This window comes from Eulemur rufifrons, chromosome 6 (genome assembly GCF_041146395.1).
Source record: "Eulemur rufifrons isolate Redbay chromosome 6, OSU_ERuf_1, whole genome shotgun sequence".
NCBI classification, from domain to species: Eukaryota; Metazoa; Chordata; class Mammalia; order Primates; family Lemuridae; genus Eulemur; species Eulemur rufifrons.
In genome coordinates this window covers 11,333,535-11,352,460 of record NC_090988.1, presented here as the reverse complement: position 1 = coordinate 11,352,460, position 18,926 = coordinate 11,333,535, and the positions used below count along the sequence as shown (strand labels likewise).

The 18,926-nt window shown below is 35.4% G+C and overlaps 1 protein-coding gene across 1 annotated transcript; it reads right to left on the bottom strand.

The window, feature by feature from the left end:
• Window positions 1-4,131: 4,131 nt before the first annotated feature.
• Window positions 4,132-5,064, bottom strand: LOC138383710 (olfactory receptor 8B12-like). The gene has a single exon (XM_069468751.1). The coding sequence runs from the start codon at window positions 5,062-5,064 to the stop codon at window positions 4,132-4,134; it is 933 nt and encodes a 310-aa protein (XP_069324852.1).
• Between the last annotated feature and the right edge of the window lie 13,862 nt (window positions 5,065-18,926).

The window sequence follows — 18,926 nt, the reverse complement described above, 5'->3', positions numbered from 1 at the left end:
CACGTTAAGCAGTCAATGTCTCTTACCCCAACACAGCAAGAGCCAAACAGGGATACAGGTAGTCAAACCACGGGGTGGAGACAGAAAATCAGGAGGAACCAAAATGTTGCCAGAGCCAAAATGACCATGGCTGGCTTGTTGCCTCCTCTGTTCTCCACTCTCCTCTTCCTCCCTGTTCAACCTTCTCCCATGCCTCTTCTACCTTTGATTCTTCTTCTTCTTGCCCAGTAATGTCCTGTGCTCCCTCCTCTTTAAACCATTTCTTTTGGAAGTGTTATCCCTAAATGCCCTTTTACAGAACTTTAAAACAACAGAAGGTCTCTAGATATATAAATAGATAAATAATAGATAGATGTAAATAAATAGAAATAGCTATAGAAACATGCTTGTATATGCCTATATTATTTCTGGGAATAGTTGCATCTAGGAGGAAGAACATAAACGAGAGAATTGAAGTGAAAGGAAGACTTGTTTTACTACATACTTTTTTTGTAGTGTTTAATTTTTTACCATGCACATGTATTCTCAAGGAAAAAAATATTACTTTTTAAATGAAAGTTGTTAATCACAACCCCCCTGAGTCTAATTATTGCCATCTACTAAAGAAAAAAAAAAAAGCTTCATCAAATACCATATTCAACAGTGAAAGCCTCAATGCTTTCATGCAAAGTTCAGAAACAAGACAAGGATACCCATTATTCTCATCTCTATTCATCATTGTATTGGAGGTCTTACTGCAATAAAGAAAATAAAAGAAATAAAAGGTATAAAGATCACTCAGGAAGAATCAACTCTGTCTTTATTTGCAGATGACATGACTGTGTACACAGAAATACAAATAAATAAGAATTCCTATTTCATCTTTGGTCAATTTTAGTAATAATTAGAATAAGTGAAATTAGCAAAGTTGCTGATACAAAGTCAACATATAAAAATCGACTGTATTTTTACATACTAGTAATAAATAATTAAAAATTAAATTTTAAAAATCCATTTAAAATAGAATAAAAGGTATCAAATTCTTGGGAATAAATATAATTCCACTTCAAAACAAGACAAGAATGTCTGTTTTTATTACTGTTATTCACTATTGTGGTAGAAAATAGCACTTTGGCTCCAAGCCAACTTTTCTCCAACTAGTCTCACAATAATATTGTCATTTGATCTTCAAGTAGGCCCACACAAATATAGCCAACACAATTTAGACGGGAGAGAGGTTCTTTTCAAAAAATGGTTGAACCAATTTAATATCTTCATAAAAAAATAAGTCTCACCTTATACCATACATAACTGATTTGAAATTGATCAATAATCTAAATATTAAAGGGAAAACCATAAAGTTTTCAAAAGAAAACATAAAAATAACATTGTGATTACACAGTAGGAAGAGTTTAAACAGGACAAAGCACTAACAGTAAAAGAAATTGATAAATTGAACTTCATTAAAATTAAAACATTTGTTACCAGGACATCACTGACAGCAATCATGTGAACGGGCAAGCCACAGACTGAGCAAAGATAACTGCAACATCTATGTCTGAAAAAGGACTAATATCCAGACTATACTTTTTAAAACTCAATAAGAGACAGACTAACAATACTATTTTTAAATGGACAAAAGACTTGAATAGGCACTTCACAAATGGTGATATCCAAATAGCTAATGAACATTTAAGAAGTGTCCAACATCATTATTTATTAGAAAATGTAAAAAACAAAAGACTAAAGCAATATTGTACAACATACTGAATGGAGTAGTTAAAATCAAAAATATTGAAAATAATGTGTTCATCAGGATGATGAGCATTCTTTTCTGTAAACTGTTAACAGGAGTGCAAATCAATTTAAATATTTTAGAAGGCAATTTGGTAATATTTAGAAGCCTACACATATGCCTACCCTCTGACCCAGTAAATCCATGTCTAGGTACATATCCAAGAGAAATGTATATATTTCAAATAAAATACATGTTCGAAAATGTTTATAGCAACTTTATTAGTAATAAACAGAACCCGAAAATAAGCCAAATGTCCATTAAGAAGATAACTGAGGCCAGGCGCGGTGGCTCACGCCTGTAATCCTAGCACTCTGGGAGGCAGAGGCGGGTGGATTGCTCAAGGTCAGGAGTTCGAGACCAGCCTGAGCGAGACCCCGTCTCTACTAAAAATAGAAAGACATTATATGGACACCTAAAAATCTATATAGAAAAAATTAGCCGGGCATAGTGGCGCATGCCTGTAGTCCCAGCTACTCGGGAGGCTGAGGCAGTAGGATCGCTTGAGCCCAGGAGTTTGAGGTTGCTGTGAGCTAAGCTGACGCCACGGCACTCACTCTAGCCTGGGCAACAAAGTGAGACTCTGTCTCAACAAAAAAAAAAAAAAAAGGAAGATAACTGATAAGTAAATTGCTTTATATTCACCCAATGGAATACTAAACAGCAATAATCAAGAACAATGTTATAGATGAAGCTCACATGACACTCTATATTGAGTGAAGAAGCCAGATATTAAAAAGTAAATACACTGTTTAACATTTATATGAAGCTCAAGACTGAGCAAAATAAATCTGTGAAGATAAAAATAAAAATAGTGAATATTTCCAGGAAGAGAATGGGGAGTAATATTTATTGGGAAAAAGTAGGCAGGAATACTCTAAAATGATGAAAATCTTTTATATCTTGGTCTAGGTGGTAGTTAGTATGTAACCATAGCCTTATGGATGTGAAAAAAATTCATTCAGTGTTTAATATGTGTGGACTTTGCTATATAAACTTACACTTCAATTCAAAAAGGGGTGGGCGTTTATATTGTACTGCTTCTCTGCCACCCCCACTGCACCCTCAATCTGCAAGTATCCTGAATTCAGTGATCTTCCCTCTTCTGTATTATAGAAAGCACAAGCCTCCCCATATTGTCATTGCTTTCATTACATTCTGATTGAATAGAAATATTATGAAAGAAAAAAACTAAACATTTATCCAAAGTTTCCTTTTTCTAATAGAAGAGAACTTTCCTAAGAAAAGTTCAGAAATTAAAGTATCTTCCAACCAGTTCATGTGCCATTGCTTCTGAAAGAGCTGTTATCACTAACAATGTGTTCAGACCAAAAAATTGTTCTTCTGATTCTGTCTATAAAGCTGTACTTCCATTTACCCAATACTATGAATATATGACCTCGCCTGAGACCACCATCCATTTCCCTTATGCCCTACTATTAGAAGATCACAGATACATGCGATGCCTTAAGATATAATGTCAATTGCCACCCCTAATAAATACTTGTTGTTATGGCTCTAATGGCTCACTGACATCCAAAGTACTTATCTATTGGTACTTTACATTATTCAGATCTGTGAAATAAGGTTCTCAATTCTATCTCCTATAGTCTGTAAATAAAAAATGAAGCTTGTATTCAGCATCTTTAACTCTCTTGAATCTGTATATCTTTCTCTTAGAAGCTTTGCACACCATCTCAATGGGCACCACACTTGATTCTATAAGGAACCTAACATAGTTCCTTCCCACTAATGCACCCCAAAATTTGTAATCTACTTCTCTTATCTTTTTATCAATATCAAATCAATCAAATTTTTCACCTCCAACACTCTTGAAAAAATGATATTCTAAAAATTAACCCTTGAAAAGTTGGGTGACATCACTGTATAGAGAATTAGATTTATTTAAATACAAAAATTAATAAATAAACTTTAAAATGAAATATGCCAAGGAAAAAATGGAACAAGGAATTAAGGCTAAAGGAAAGCAGAGCAGAGTGGATTAAAATTCAAAAAACTGGATTCCAGTTTTGGCTCCAGCACCAAGTACATCTGTGTCCACGGCAGCCTACTGAATATTTGTGAGTCTCAAGTGCGTGTTGTATGAGGAGGCTGGATTAAGTGATTTTGTAGGCCTATATGATTAAACCTTCTATAATTATAGAAACTACTTTCATAAAATAATGCTTAGAATAGATGGGGTGGGTAAGCAGTGGAGAGAATAAGTGTGCTTCAGAACAAGAGTGAAAAATTTTCTCTAAGTATAAGGGAGAAAGCACTCGCATTTGTCTCCCTCACTGAAAAACTAGTAAAAGAAACACTCTGATTAACACTCTGATCCCCTTTAGCAATCATTTTCAAGATAAGATTTTTCTGCTCAAAGTTTTCTTCAGGGCAACTTTGACATCTTTATTCCTCAGGCTATAGATTAAGGGGTTGAACATGGGCACCACAGCAGTGTAGAAAATTGAGGACACTTTCCCCTGATCAAGGGGTAAAATAGAAGGTGGTTTGAGGTACATAAAGGCTCCTGACCCAAAGAAAAGAGAAACCACAATTATATGGGAACTGCAGGTACTGAAGGCTTTGGATCTGCCCTCCATGGAGCTAATGTGGAGAATGCTGGAAAGAATGAAACCATATGAGATGAAAATGGTAACAATGGGCACCCCAATGCCAATGGTCACAACAATAAAGACCACCAGCAAATTTATGTAAGAGCTGTTGCAGGAGAGCTCAAGGAGGGGAATGATGTCACACATATAGTGATTGACAAGGTTGTCTGCACAAAAGGTCATAAACATTATGTTTCCCATATGGGCCACAGCCCCAAAAACCCCCATCCCATAGACACCTGACAAAAGGAGCAAACACACCTGGGGGGACATGGTGACCGTGTACAACAGTGGTTTACAGATGGCGACATAGCGGTCATACGCCATCGCTGATAGAATATAGGATTCAGAAAAGACAAAAAAACAGAAGAAAAAAAATTGAGTCATGCACCCTGCATAGGAAATGATGTTCTTCTTTAAAACAAAACTCATCAGCATTTTAGGGGTGAGAGTAGTGGAATAACTAAAATCTATGAAGGACAAGTTGAAGAGGAAGAAGTACATGGGAATATGGAGGTGAGAGTTCAGCCCAATCAGGGTTATCAAGCCAAGGTTCCCCACCACGGTGACCACGTAGAAACCTAGAAACAGGAAGAAGAGGGGGACTTGGAGTTCAGGCTGGTCGGTTAAGCCTGAGAGGATGAACTCTGTCACAGAAGAGTTCTCAGCAGCCATTCTCCTCCAGGAGGGTCTGCAAGGGAAAAAGAAAGAGTCACTGAAAGAGAAAGAGAGAGAGAGGCTATACACCATGAAAGTTAATGGAAGTTAAGGGGGTGGGAAGGAAAAGAAAGAAAAAAAACATTACTGAGCACTATGGGATAAGAATTATTCTAAATGCCATGGGACATTACAACTACCCCATTCTACAGATGAGCACACTGGGCTAAGCAACTTGCACAAAGTTCCAAAGCTACCGAGTTGCAGCAGCAGGTGGACTCAGGCAGCCTGGCTCCCCTGAGTTGAGCTTTTAGCCACTCTGCTGCAGCAGCCAGCGGGGCAGGCAGGAACTCACCCCCTTCAGCTTGGAGCCACAGTGCTGTCTCTACTGCTTCTCATCCATCTCTTTCAGGGCCCTGCTGAAAAGATGACAGCTTGCAGCTCAGACCCCTCTGCTTCTGCTTCTACACCTTGAGAATCAAAATGTCTAGTTTAATCTTGCTTCTCTTGCTGAGCTGAAAAATATGATCTCTGGTTGTGGCTTTGCCCCAAAGCCGCTGTTCCTAGGGATGAGACAGCATCCTTTCCTAACACCATAGATAACCAGAGACGAAAGAGTTTCATTCTGGATTAGAGACCTCAGTGAGCTAGTTATAGAGGCTCTCTCAGGGCCACTGCCCAGACACCTAAGGAAGAAGAAATGTTTGCTTACGCCCTTGATAATGCTTCCTGTGGCTTTTAATGACCTATTCTTTCATTCAGGTTACATCTTTTTAAGCATGATTAAGAGCAAAGCACTGTGGGAAAAAATATTTTCCTACCTTGTATTGAGCACTTACTTTGTACTAAATACATATCTGACCCAGCAGCCTCATAGGGATAGCAAGGATCCAACAGCAATGTGCGAATGACTCATGTATTACCTACAACAACCCCTATAAATTATCCCTGTTAATCTCCACGTTAAAAGTGAGGAGCACACACAGCTAATAGATTCCAGAATCTTGAATCAAACCTTGGTCTGTCCAGCTTCAAAATCCATGGTCTTAATCACTGGCTACACTACCTCCCTGTAAGCGATAATGAGTTTTCTGAAGCAGCATTTTTACTTACAAGGATCTCATGAGACTCTTGATATTGATGAAAACAAGTAATTGTAAAGGATGATAAAAACTGTTAGAGCTAGGAAAGGTCACATGAAGGGGAACCGAACTTCAGAGGAGGGGATTCATTATTTCACTCACATCCAGTATATACCAAGAACGACTTGAACTTCTCCAGACTCAAAAATAAAGAAACCTTCTCTGATTTTCCTCCATTACCTGTTCATGCAGTTTGAGGTTAGTGATTTAAAACAAATACTTGTCAGATTACTAACATCAACTTTTATCAGATCTGAAGGCCAGAGAATGGACCCTACAGTCACTATGTCAGATAATGGGGAATTGAAGAAAGATGAGAACAAAAATGACATTCCTTCAGCAAATATATATTGAGCATCTACTATGCCTGAGAAACGCTTTTAAGTCCTGGTTATTATCCAGCGGTGGGGGGGGGGGGGAAGAAAACAAATTCCTACTCACGTAGAGTTTTCATTCATGTAGAAGAAGGCAGAAAATACATGAAAGAAGGAAAACATGTAACATGAAAAGTGCTATGAAGAAAAGGAAAGCAAAGGAGGGGTAGAAAAGGCAGAGGTACAGATTTCAATTTTAAATAGAGTAATGTGACGTTTGAGCAATGCTCAGAAGAGATTTTAAAAGCATTTGCTTGATACGATCAATTATTCCACTAAAACACTGGACATTCATGGCTTAATGCAGCACCCTTTCAAGGCACCACATTTTCATCCTACGCTTTAAATGCAATATCTTAAACCAAATTACTTGCTCTAACAGAGAAAATTCTGACCATAGTAACAGGATAGAGGGGCAAGAGACCTTGCTGAGGATTTAGACAATCAGAAATTACATAAAGTAGGTTATTGACTGAGATTGAGATCATGATTCATAAAGCTTTGTGTAGGAACTTGCATTCTACACTCCTCACCTTTTATATATTAAGGATAACAGATTTTATAGCCAAGAAATAAATCTCTATTTGGGAAAATTCAAGCTTCATTTAGCAGATTGGTTATATATGTTTTGGTCAAAGTTCAGGGCTAGAGTACTCTTGGAAAATTTTCAAAATCATAACACAAGGCAGAAGTCCATCTTCTTCCAGGCAAGTCCAACTAAAACCACCACACAGTGTATGTTTGTGAGGACATGCACATACACTGGTGAGGGCTTGCTCACTCTCAGCTAAGTCTCAGCAATGACGACGTCTCATTGGTCAATTTACATTCACAACTGTCCATGTCCCAGAGTAACGCTAATGGATCCCAAGTCCTATTCTAAATCCCAGTACACTCACTTAGGAAATAGAAAAAAACAGTTCATCATCAAAAACTTAACATAAACCCTACAAGGCAAGCTATTCTTGAGTCCCAAGGGCAAAAAGGACCTCAGAGGTTCATTAAATGTTCACTTTTCTCTAGGAGCTTTAGAGGATTCTTGTATGCATGATGCAACACCAGAGAAAGTTCTTCTGAGGTTTTAGTCACTTCAGAGATGGTTTCCATGGGAACCTCATTTCCAATGCATCAGGATTTTATTTCAAATGAACCAGGGCTTCTCTAAATCATTTTCACTGTTGACTTGCTCCAATATAAGCAGAGAGAAGCATAGAATTAAATATTCTTGATTAAGTTACTTTTGATGCAAAATTGTCCTTTTTCCAAAACTTGAACCTCTGTGTAATGGCTTCCTTATTCTATTTATTGCTAACATTAAAACATATGTGAGACATGGATTATAACATACTCGTGTGGTAAATGCATGTACAATACAGTGTGTTTGTATATATGGCACATACATTAACCCTCAAATGTCTGGCAGATCATCAAACTGCTCACAAGTGGTGGGGAAGGCAGTACCTTTCACTCTACACAAGACAAATCCTAGAATAAACCACAATTTCAACAAAAAGAGTCAGAGAGTCTGTCAGAGAGAAAAGATGGCAACTGAAATGTCTTCGTTTTAAATGACTTTGATTAGGCTGTAAGGATGGGCATAAAATTAAATTCATCTACCAGAAGTCATATGGTTTGCATTATACTTAATGTTAATTGGTTTTTAATATGTGTATTTGGCATATTAAAATGCTAAGTAAAGGGATTCAAAAGAAAGGGTTGATTTCCTAAAGGAGTTTATAGTCTAACAGAGGAATCTCCTATTCATCTCTTTATCCTCTTTACTCATATTTCATTTCAAAATTGTCAGTGCCCAGTTCTCAATCATCTGTGCCTCTTCTTTCTTACCTGTTTGGCCATCTCATCTCATGACTTTAAAAGCATTCTCTACATTGTTAGTTCCTGAATTTATTTTATCTTTCTGTTAATTACCTGCCCTGTGTATATGACATCTCTACTAAAATGTTCCAGTAGGATGCTCTGTTGTCACCCTGAACTCAGCAAGTACAAAGATTAACATATCTTCTTTGTCTCAAAAAGAGACATCTGCCCAAACCTTCCCATTTTTATTGGAGAAAAAGTAGGGAGTAGTATTAATGTGGTACTAGAAGTCCTGGTTTGTTTGGAATGGTCTCATTTTATATCTGTTATCCTAGAAAAATTATTAGTAGCAACCCCTTTCACTATGAAATATATCCCAGTTAAATGGTAAGCTATATGTTCTCTGTATGTATTCAGAGCATCGACTCTGGGATCAAACCAACCTCTACAATTACTGGCTCTGCCACTTATTAGCAGTGTGGTCTTGGAAATTTTGCTTAACCTCTCTTGAGCTTCAAATTATTTATCTTAAAATAGGGGTAATAATCACACATGATGCAGTTTCTAGTACATAGAACATACAATATAGAAGGCATAAAAAGTATTAATGTTATTATTCTTCAAATCAATGTCCTTGGATGAAAGGGGTGTTTTAGACTTCAGTGGGATACAGGGTCAGCTAAAACAGAGACTGAAGGCAGGAAGATCAATTAAGATTTCACAATGGCCGGGCATGGTGGCTCACACCTGTGATTCTAGCACTCTGGGAGGCCAAGCCAGGAGGATTTCTTGAGCTCAGAAGTTCAAGACCAGCCTGAACAAGAGTGAGATCCCATCTCTACAAAAAATAGAAAAATTAGCTGAGCATGGTGGTGCTCGCCTGTAGTCTCACCTACTTGGGAGGCTGAGGCAAGAGGATAGGTTAAGCCCAGGAGTCTGAGGGTCCAGTGAGCTATGATGATGACACTGCACTCTACCCAGGGCGACAGAATGGGACCCTGTCTCAAAAAAAAAAAAAAAAAAAAAGGAGAAGAAGAAGGTTTCACAAACAGTAGAAATAGTAAAGTAAGAACAGTATCAAGAGATAACTTCATGAAGAAAACGATTTAATATCTCTATGTTTTGAAGAAGAGGGTAAAATCAAATCTTACTAAAATGTTGAATCCAGGGAACTGTAAGTAGAATGGCAGAAATGAACAAATAAGGAGTGGGGAAGATAAGCAGCTGGCTTTTAGTCTAGATGATAAAGTCTCAAAAACTTTCAAAAGGAAATGGTAAGTTAAAAAAAAAACTGCCAATGAAGGATTAGAGCTAGGAAGAAAAGGAATCAAAATACAAAGTGGAGAATTGGCTAAATATAGGTGATCATAGAAAAATGATGAATTGATATAAGGAGAATTATTTAAAGACAGAATAGTCAAGGGTTAAGAACTAAATCTTTCCAAAAATAACCACAATTAGAAAATGGGAGAAGAAAATTGACCAAGACAAATATATATATTAAAAAAAAAAAAACCCAATTGTAATAGCTAAGAGCAAGATTTGGAGACAAACAGACCTGGAATCAAATTCCAACTCTATAATTCATTAGCCATGAGAATTTGAGAAAGTTATTTAACATCATTGAGACATGGTATCCCTATCTGAAAACCAGGGCTAGTAATGTCACACTTGTAGATGGTACATAAGGTATAAAATTTGACTTTAGTAAATATTCATTTAGTAAATATGAAGGCAAAAAAAAATTTCAAGAGTGAGTATAACTGTGCATTCAGGCCGGGCGTGGTGGCTCACGCCTGTAATCCTAGCACTCTGGGAGGCCGAGGCGGGTGGATCGCTCGAGGTCAGGAGTTCAAGACCAGCCTGAGCAATGAGCGAGACCTCGTCTCTACTAAAAATAGAAAGAAATTATCTGGCCAACTAAAATATATATAGAAAAAAAAAAATTAGCCGGGCATGGTGGCGCATGCCTGTAGTCCCAGCTACTCGGGAGGCTGAGGCAGTAGGATTGCTTAAGCCCAGGCGTTTGAGGTTGCTGTGAGCTAGGCTGACGCCACGGCACTCACTCTAGCCTGGGCAACAAAGCGACACTCTGTCTCAAAAAAAAAAAAAAAAAAAAAGAGTGAGTATAACTGTGCATTCAAGGGAAAAAAAGAACTGAAAATGACTTTAAATAAATTGTACTCTTGCACTCTAATTTTTTTCATTATTACTGTTTATCAATATTTTGATCTTAAATGTTTTGAAGAATTCAATGTTGAAGACTTCTTAGCCTGGAATTTCCTTTGTGAAGCATTTTAAGAACAAATTCCATTTCTTTAATAGAGTAAGAACTGTTCAGAGTTTCTATTTCCTCTTTTGTAAATTTTACTAATTGGTATCTTTCAAAGAATTTTCCAGTTCCTCCAAGTTGTTGACTTTATTGGCATAAAGTTGTTCATAATATTCCTTTATTATTTTTTAATGTCTGTAGCATCTGCAGTGATTGACCCTCTTTCATCTTTGATATTATTATTTTTTGTTTTAGATCTTTTTCTTGATCAGCCTAGCTAAAATTTTATTTTATTATGTCTTAAAAGGTTCCAATTCTGTTTTCATTGAATTTTCTCTATTAATTGTTGATGTTCTATTTCATTTACACTTCATCTTTGTGATTTCTTTCCTTCTACTTACTTTGGTTCAGTTTGCTCTTCTATTTCTAGGTTTTTAGGTTAAGAATCATTGGCTATTGATTTTAAACTTTTCTTCTCTAATATGAGCATTTAAAATTATAAATTTCTCTCCAAAAACTGCTTTAGCTAAATCATACAATGCTGAGCATTTTTTTTTTTCATTTTTATTCAGTTAAAAAATATTTTCCAATTTCTGCCATGGTTTCTTTCTCAACAATTGGGTTATTTAGAAGCGTGCAGTTCAATTTCCAAATATTTGGAGATTTTGCAAAGATCTGTTCTTAGTTTCTAATTTAATTCCACAGTAGTCAGAGAACATATTCTGTATGTTTGCAGTACTTCTAAATTTATTGAAACTTGTTTAATGTCCCAGCATATGGTCTATCTTGGTGAATTTTCCATGTGCACTTGAAAAAAATCTGTATTCTATTGTTGTTAAGATGTTCTATAAATGTCATTTTGTTCATGTAAGTTGATAATGTTATATAAGTCTTCTATGTCCATAATAATTTTTGGTCTACTTGTTCTATCAATTACTAAAAGAGGAGTGTTGAAATCTCACAACTTGGGTTGTGAATTTTTCTATATCTTTTTTCAATTCTGTCAATATTTGCTTTATGTATTTGAAGTTCTGTTATTAGTTGGGTAAACATTTAGAATTGTTATATGTTTAAAATATCCCTAATGGTCTTTGTTAATATTCTACATGCTGAAGTTTACTGTGTCAGAAATTAATATAGCTATTCCAGATTTCTTATGATTTAGTTCTTGCACGGTGAATCTTTTCCCATCCTTTAAAAAAAAAAAACTGTCTTTATATTTAAAGCGTGATTTATTTAAACTACATATAGTTAGGTTTTGATTTTTTTTTAATCCAGTGTAACTTTTTTTGTCTCTTAATTGGCATGTTTAGACTATTTATATTCAATGTAATTATTGAGTTAAGCCTACACTCTTGCTATTTGTTTTCTACTCATCCCATATGGTCTGGTCTTTGTTACTTTTTTCTCCTTTTTTCCTGCCTTCTTTTGGATTATTTGAGTACTTTTTAGTATTCTTTTTCACCTCCTCTGTTGACTGATTAACTATATCTCATTTTATCGATGGTTGCTAATAGCATTGACAATATGCAACTTTATTTTATCAAAATTTAACTTGAAATAATATTTTAACATTCTAGGCATGATATAAAGAAACTTAAAAGAGTACACTTCCATTTCCTTTTCCTTTGTGCCATCCTTGTTACATATTTTATTTCACCCATGTTATAAACACCATAATATGTGGTTCTAATTTTGCTTCAAACAACAAATTATATTTTAAGGAATTTTTAGATGAAATAAGCATTAGTGATTTATATTTAGGTTCCTTCTGGTGATCATGAAAATGCATTTCTCAGATATACTACTTTAGGAAGTGTGAATGACTGATCACCCCTACTACTGCACTCTGAAATCAATTATTACCACATTTGCACTGAAGCCATGCTTTCCACAGGTTACACCTAACCAATGACGGAAAGGAACAGAGATACTAAAGCAAGCCTATTCCTGCCAAATGTAAGACCCCTCCCCCATGGCATTTGGCTCAAGAATTCTCTGTCAGCCTTGCCATCAGCCTTGCCACTCTGATGGCTCTCCCAGCTTCTTTTAGCTCCCTCCCTATTTCCCTGACAGGTGTTACATATCTAATCGTGTCATGGCATCTGCTTCTCAAAGGACCTGGACCTCTGGTGACATGTGGTAACAATTGTAGTCCAACTAAAAATGCAGTAAGATAGATACTAGAGACTGATTCTACTCATTTTCTGGTGGGTGAGGAGATCACAATCCTGATCGACAGAGTCTGCATGGATGGTGCCTGTCACACAATGACTGCTCAATTGCTAAAGATTTCATTGGTGGTGACCTAGGAATATGTCCTTGTAGGGAGCAACACGTTGTAGGTGCATTGATTAAAACCTTTTAAAATAATACCTTCAGAGACAAAGAAATTGACTGGTTAGTGCTAAGTTGCCTGACAGACAGATAATGAAAGACCATTAGCCACTAGCCATTAACAAACAGTTAATAGCTAAGCATGGGAGTCAGAGCATCTTTTTGATAACTTACAAAGAGTCCCTTATTTCTAGCCTGAGCACTAGGCTGAAGTCAAATAGTTGAAGTCACAATGCTCCAAAGATGTTTTCATATTCCCATTTTACAGATAATAAAGTCAGGGCACATATGACTTGCCCAAAGTCACATAGTAATAAATTAGCATATCAATCCCTCCTATGGAAGTCTTTTACCTCCAAATTTCAAAAATCATCTTTCTATTACTTTACTATTTCATGCATTTTCCACCTTTTCTAGAGGACTTTGGGGACCTCAGAGGGAATTATAATAGTGTGATTGAAACATTTTAGAAAAAGATATGTGTCAGGGAGCAAAATCTAATACTAAATGCATAGAGGTTTGGGGGAATGAATCAGGAATGAGAGCTAAATCTGTCACAGCCATAAAAGACTATTATGCTGAGGTAGCAATTCTAGTCAAGACTTAAATCTTCAATCCAACCCCAAACAACAAAATGAAAACCTTCAATGCATTTAAGTAAACTCAAACTAAATTCAACACCAATTAAATGGGTGGCCTGGCCTCATAGGACTCCCTCCCCACCACACCTCATTAATAAGAGGGTAGTATAAAGCCACAGGGCTCCACCTTCTTAAGATCAGCCTGGCACTAGCACCAGTTGAAGTTCCATCCACAATCAAGGTCAAGCTTACCTATAATTACCAGTATCCTGGCCCATAGCCTGGTAAGTTATTTAGAGAATCATCTTCTGCTCTTAGCACAGATCCTCCTAAGCCTGGAACTACCGAGCCAGCTGCCTAAAGCTGTCATGTCCGCACTCTATCTCTCCTCGGCTTCAATCCTGATGGCTCTGCGTAACCAGACTCAGCAATATCATTCCACTCGCACATGCAGAGCACATGCTCTTAAGTGCCCTGCTGCCTCACCATACATGCCCCATTCAAGAAGCTGAGCCCGAGTGGCCCGTGGAGTAGAAAGTCTAGTTTATAGCTATGGGCTTCCCCCTGTTGCTAATACCTCTGGCATTTTCCCAAGTTCTGCTCCAGTGAGTTGCTGCTGCCATTGCTTACTTTTGAATTGTAGCCAACAGTTGAAAAACCCATCTGAAGCGTGTACTTTGCAGATGAAAAAAGAAAGGGCAAAAAATATATATGAGAAAGTTCAGCTGAAATTATTATCATTTCCAGAATTTTTCGATCAAAAACCTGGAAACAAGTTGTTTTTTTTTTTCCAACATGTTTGTTAGTTAGAGGGGCCCACAACAGAAACAGAGCCATGTGGTGAACCTGCTGCCTCATAACATTTTCTCTTTCATATAAATCCTTTTCCATATTATAATCTTATTTCACTGCCTAGTGATCCTTGGCTCTTTTCTTGAAATTGAAAGTGTCCTAAACTGGTAGTACACTGAGTGTGCTTTGACTAGCCTAGTCCACAACAGGAATCCACTCTTCAGTGCATGATGGGGGCTGTACTATCAGGGAACTCCTGTCTTTCAGAGCTAGTTCTTTCCTCTTGGGTTGGTCAGCTTCCCCAGAAGGGAAATCCAATCTTTTCACTTAAGAAGCAAGGGTAGCCATAATAAGGCTACCCTGATGAAATCCACTTAGCATTTTTTTCCCTTATAATTTATGTTTAGGAAATCTTTGCCTAACATCACATTACAAAGAATTTCTAGAAGTTTATTCTAGAAATTTAGAGCTTTGGCTCTTACATTTAGAATAATGATCAAATCTTAAGTTCATTTTGGTAAATGGTGTGAGATACAGGCTAAAGTTTTATTTTTGTCCATATATAGATTCAGCTATTACAGCACTATTTGTTAAAAAACAGTATCTTTTTCTCCCATTGAACTACCTTTGTATCATTGTCAAAATCAATTGACCATGAAAATATGGATTAACTTTTAGACTCGGTCCTCTTCCATTGATCTATATATCTATTCTTAATTATTGTAGCTTTTTAGTAAGACTTAAAATCAAGTTGTATCATTCCCCCAACTTTGTTCTTCCTCTTCAAAATTTTTTCACCTATACTAGGCCTTTTCATATAGATTTTTAAATAAGCTTGTCAGTTTTCTTTTTGAAAACAAAAGCCTGTTAAGATTGTAATTTGATTAATTTGGGGAGGGTTGCCATCATAACAATATTGATTTTCGAGTCCATGAACTCTCCATTCATTCTTCTTTAATTTCCCTTCGCAATGTTTTTTTATAGACACCTTGAACATCTTTTGTTAAATTTATTACTTAGTGTTTTTAATACTATTATAATTGGAGTTGGTTTTTAATTTCATTTTCTAATTACTCATTCCTAATATATAGAAATACAACTTATTTTTACATATTACCTTAAATCCTAAAACTTTTGACTATTACTTTTTTGTATATTCTTTAATATTTTTACACACATGATGTCATATACAAATAAAGATTATTTGTTGCTTTCTAATATGTTTATTTATGCTTCTTGCACTATTATAGCAGCTATAACTTTAGCATAATGTTAAATACAAATGAGGAGCAGATATGCTTGTCTTATTCCTGATCTTAGCTAGAAAACAGTAAGCCTTTCAATATTGAATATGATGTCAGCTGTACATTTTTCAGATGCCTTGAATATAATGAGGACATTTCCTTTTTGAGATTTTTGTATCATGAAAAAGTACTGAATTTTTACAAATGCATTTTCTCTATCCTTTGAAGATGTCATATAGTTTGTTCTCCTTTTTTCTATTAATATGATGAATTATATTTTTGCTATTCAGATATTAAATCAAATATGCATTCCCAGGAGAAACTCTACTTTATCAGGATATATTATCCTTTTATATATTGTTGGATTCAATTTGCTAATGTTTTATGTTATTAAGGACTTTTTAATCTTTTTTCACAAGGAATTTTTTTTTATTCTTATTTCAGCATATTGTGGGGGTACAAAAGTTTAGGTTACGTATATTGCCCTTGCCCTCCCCACCCCTGAGTCAGAGCTTCAAACGTGTCCATCCCCTATACAGTGCGCATCATACTCATTATGTATATATACAACCATCCCCTCTCCAACCCACATCTGCCAGACACCTGATCAATGTTATTCCTAAATGTGCTCTTAGGTGATGATCAGTGAAACCAATTTGGTGGTTAGTACATGTGGTGCTTATGTTTCCATTCTTGGGATACCTCACTTAGTAGAATGGGTTCCAATTCATAAGGAATATTAATCTGTGTTTTCTTGTAATATCTTCATCAGATTTTGGATTCACGATGATAAAAGCCTCCTAAGGGGGTTGGGAAGTAGTCCCTTTCCTCTATTTTCTAAGACTGTGTGTAGAGTTGGAAGTATTTCTCCTTTAAGTGTGTGACAATTAACTTGTGAAACCAAGTTGGACTCAAGTTTCTTTGTGGAAATATTTTCAATGAAAATTCAATTTCTTTAATAGTTACAGAGTTACTTATATTTCCATTTCTTAATGGGTCAGTCTTGGTAATTCGTGTCTTTCAAGAAATTTGTCCCTCCCATGTGTGCTGTCTAATTTAATAACACAATGTTGTTTATGATACTCCCCTTATGATTGTGTAATGTCTGTATGATCTTCAGTGATGTCCCTCTTTCATTCCTTATGTTGGTAATTTGTGTCTTCTCTATTATTTTTCTTGATTAGACTGGCTAAATGTTTACCAATTTTATTGATCTCTTCAAAGTATAGTTTTTGGTTAAATTAATTTTTCTCTACTGGTTTTCTGGTTTCTATTTTATTGATTTATGCTCTTTATTATTTTCTTCTTTCTGCTTAGTTTGGGTTTAATTTCTACTCCTTTATTGAATAATCCAAGATAGAAACTTAGATAATTTATTTAATATTTTCTTTTCTATTATAAAATCAGCATCTAAGCTGCAAAATTTAAGCACTGCATTAGTTACCTCCCAAATTTTTATGTGTATTTTTTATGATCATTCAATTCTAAATAGTTTCTAGTCTCTCTGGTGAGATATTCTTTTGCCCAATAATTATTTAGAAATGTGTGTTTACTTAACAACATTTGGGGAGTTATCTGTTTATTCTATTGTTACTGGTTTCTAATTTAATACCACTGTAATCAAAAAACATGCTCTGTGTGATTTTAGCTTTCTAAGTTTATTAAAATTTGTTTTATACCCTAGAATATGGACTATTATGGTAAATGTACCATATATACCTGAAAAAGATCTATAATCCGCCCTTATTGGGTGTATGGTTCTCCAAATATCAGTGATGTCAAGGTGGTTGGTAGTGCTATTCAGACTATGTGTAAAATTGTTTATGTTTAATAAACACAAAAATCACCCACTCATCATTATGATGCATTTTTCTTTAGTAATATATCTTTTAAAAATCTATTTCATCTGATATTAATATAGCCATTCCAACATTCTATGTTTACTGTTTGCATTCCATATATTTTTTCATTCATTTATTTCAACCTTTCTGTGTCTTTATAAAGTATGTCTGTTGTAGGCAGCATATATCTGGGTCTTGTTGTTTTTGTTTATGTGTTTTAAATCCATCTGACAACCTCCTCTTCTTATTTTTTCTTTTTTTTTCTCGAGACAGGGTCTTGCTCTGTCACTGTGGGTAGAATGCAGTGGTGTCATCTTAGCTCACTGCAACCTCAAACACTTGGGCTCAAGCAATCCTCGTGCTACCATGCCGGGCTCGTTTTTCTATTTTTAGTAGAGACGGGGTCTCACTCTTGCTCAGGCTGGTCTTGAATTCCTGAGCTCAAACAATCCTCCCACCTTGTCCTCCCAGAGTGTTAGGATTACAGGCATTGGCCACTGAGCCAGGCCAGCAACCTTCTCTTCTTAATCGGAGCGTTTAACTCATTAAGGCTTAATATAATTATTGATACATTTGTATTTGGCTTTTCTATTTTATTTTATATTTATTTCCTCTGGTTTTTGTATCTCTGTTTCTTTTTCCCTCAATTTAATTTGAATATATTTTACAATTAGATGTTAACTTTCCTATTGATTTTTTAAAAGTATACTCTTTGCATTGATTTATTAGTGATTGTTCTATTAATAATTGCCCTATTACAATATATATCCTTAACCTTTCACATTCATCTTGCAGTTAATGTACCATTCCATGTAAAATATGGAAATATTGCAACACATGGGTCCCTATCACCCACCCTTTATTCTATAGTTGTTATATATAATACATCTACACAAATTATAAATCCCATAAGAAAATGTTTTTATTCAAACTGTTATATTGTCTTAAAAAGTTGAGAGAAAATTACATAAATAAAAATAATCTCATTGTGATATAAACACATAACATAAAAATTATCATCTGAATCATTTTTAAGTGTACAATACAGTGATGTTAACATTTTTCATCTTGTAAAACTGAGAAACTCTATACTCATTAAATGACAATTCCCCTTTTCTATCGCTCTCCATGCCCCAGCAATGATCATTCCTCTTTCTGGAGTTTGACTACTTTAGGAACCTGAGATAAGTGGAATCATGCAATATCTGTCATTTTGTTACTAGCTTATTTCATTTAGCATAATGTCCTTAACTTTATTCCATGTTGTAAAATATGTGTGGTAGTACTTTGGGGATTTTTTTCTGTGTATTATTTCATTATGTTAATATACAACAATTTATTTCTTCATTTTATCTTATGATAATAATTATTTTTTATAAGAATAAGCCAGGTTATGCTGCTCTAATGGTAACAGAATAAATATAAACATGACTTACATACCATGCAGGTATGATTGAACATGTAAATCACTTCAAAATT

Excerpts from the sequence above, each read along its gene's own strand:
- LOC138383710 (XM_069468751.1), bottom strand. The coding sequence starts at position 5,064 with ATGGCTGCTGAGAACTCTTCTGTGACAGAGTTCATCCTCTCAGGCTTA.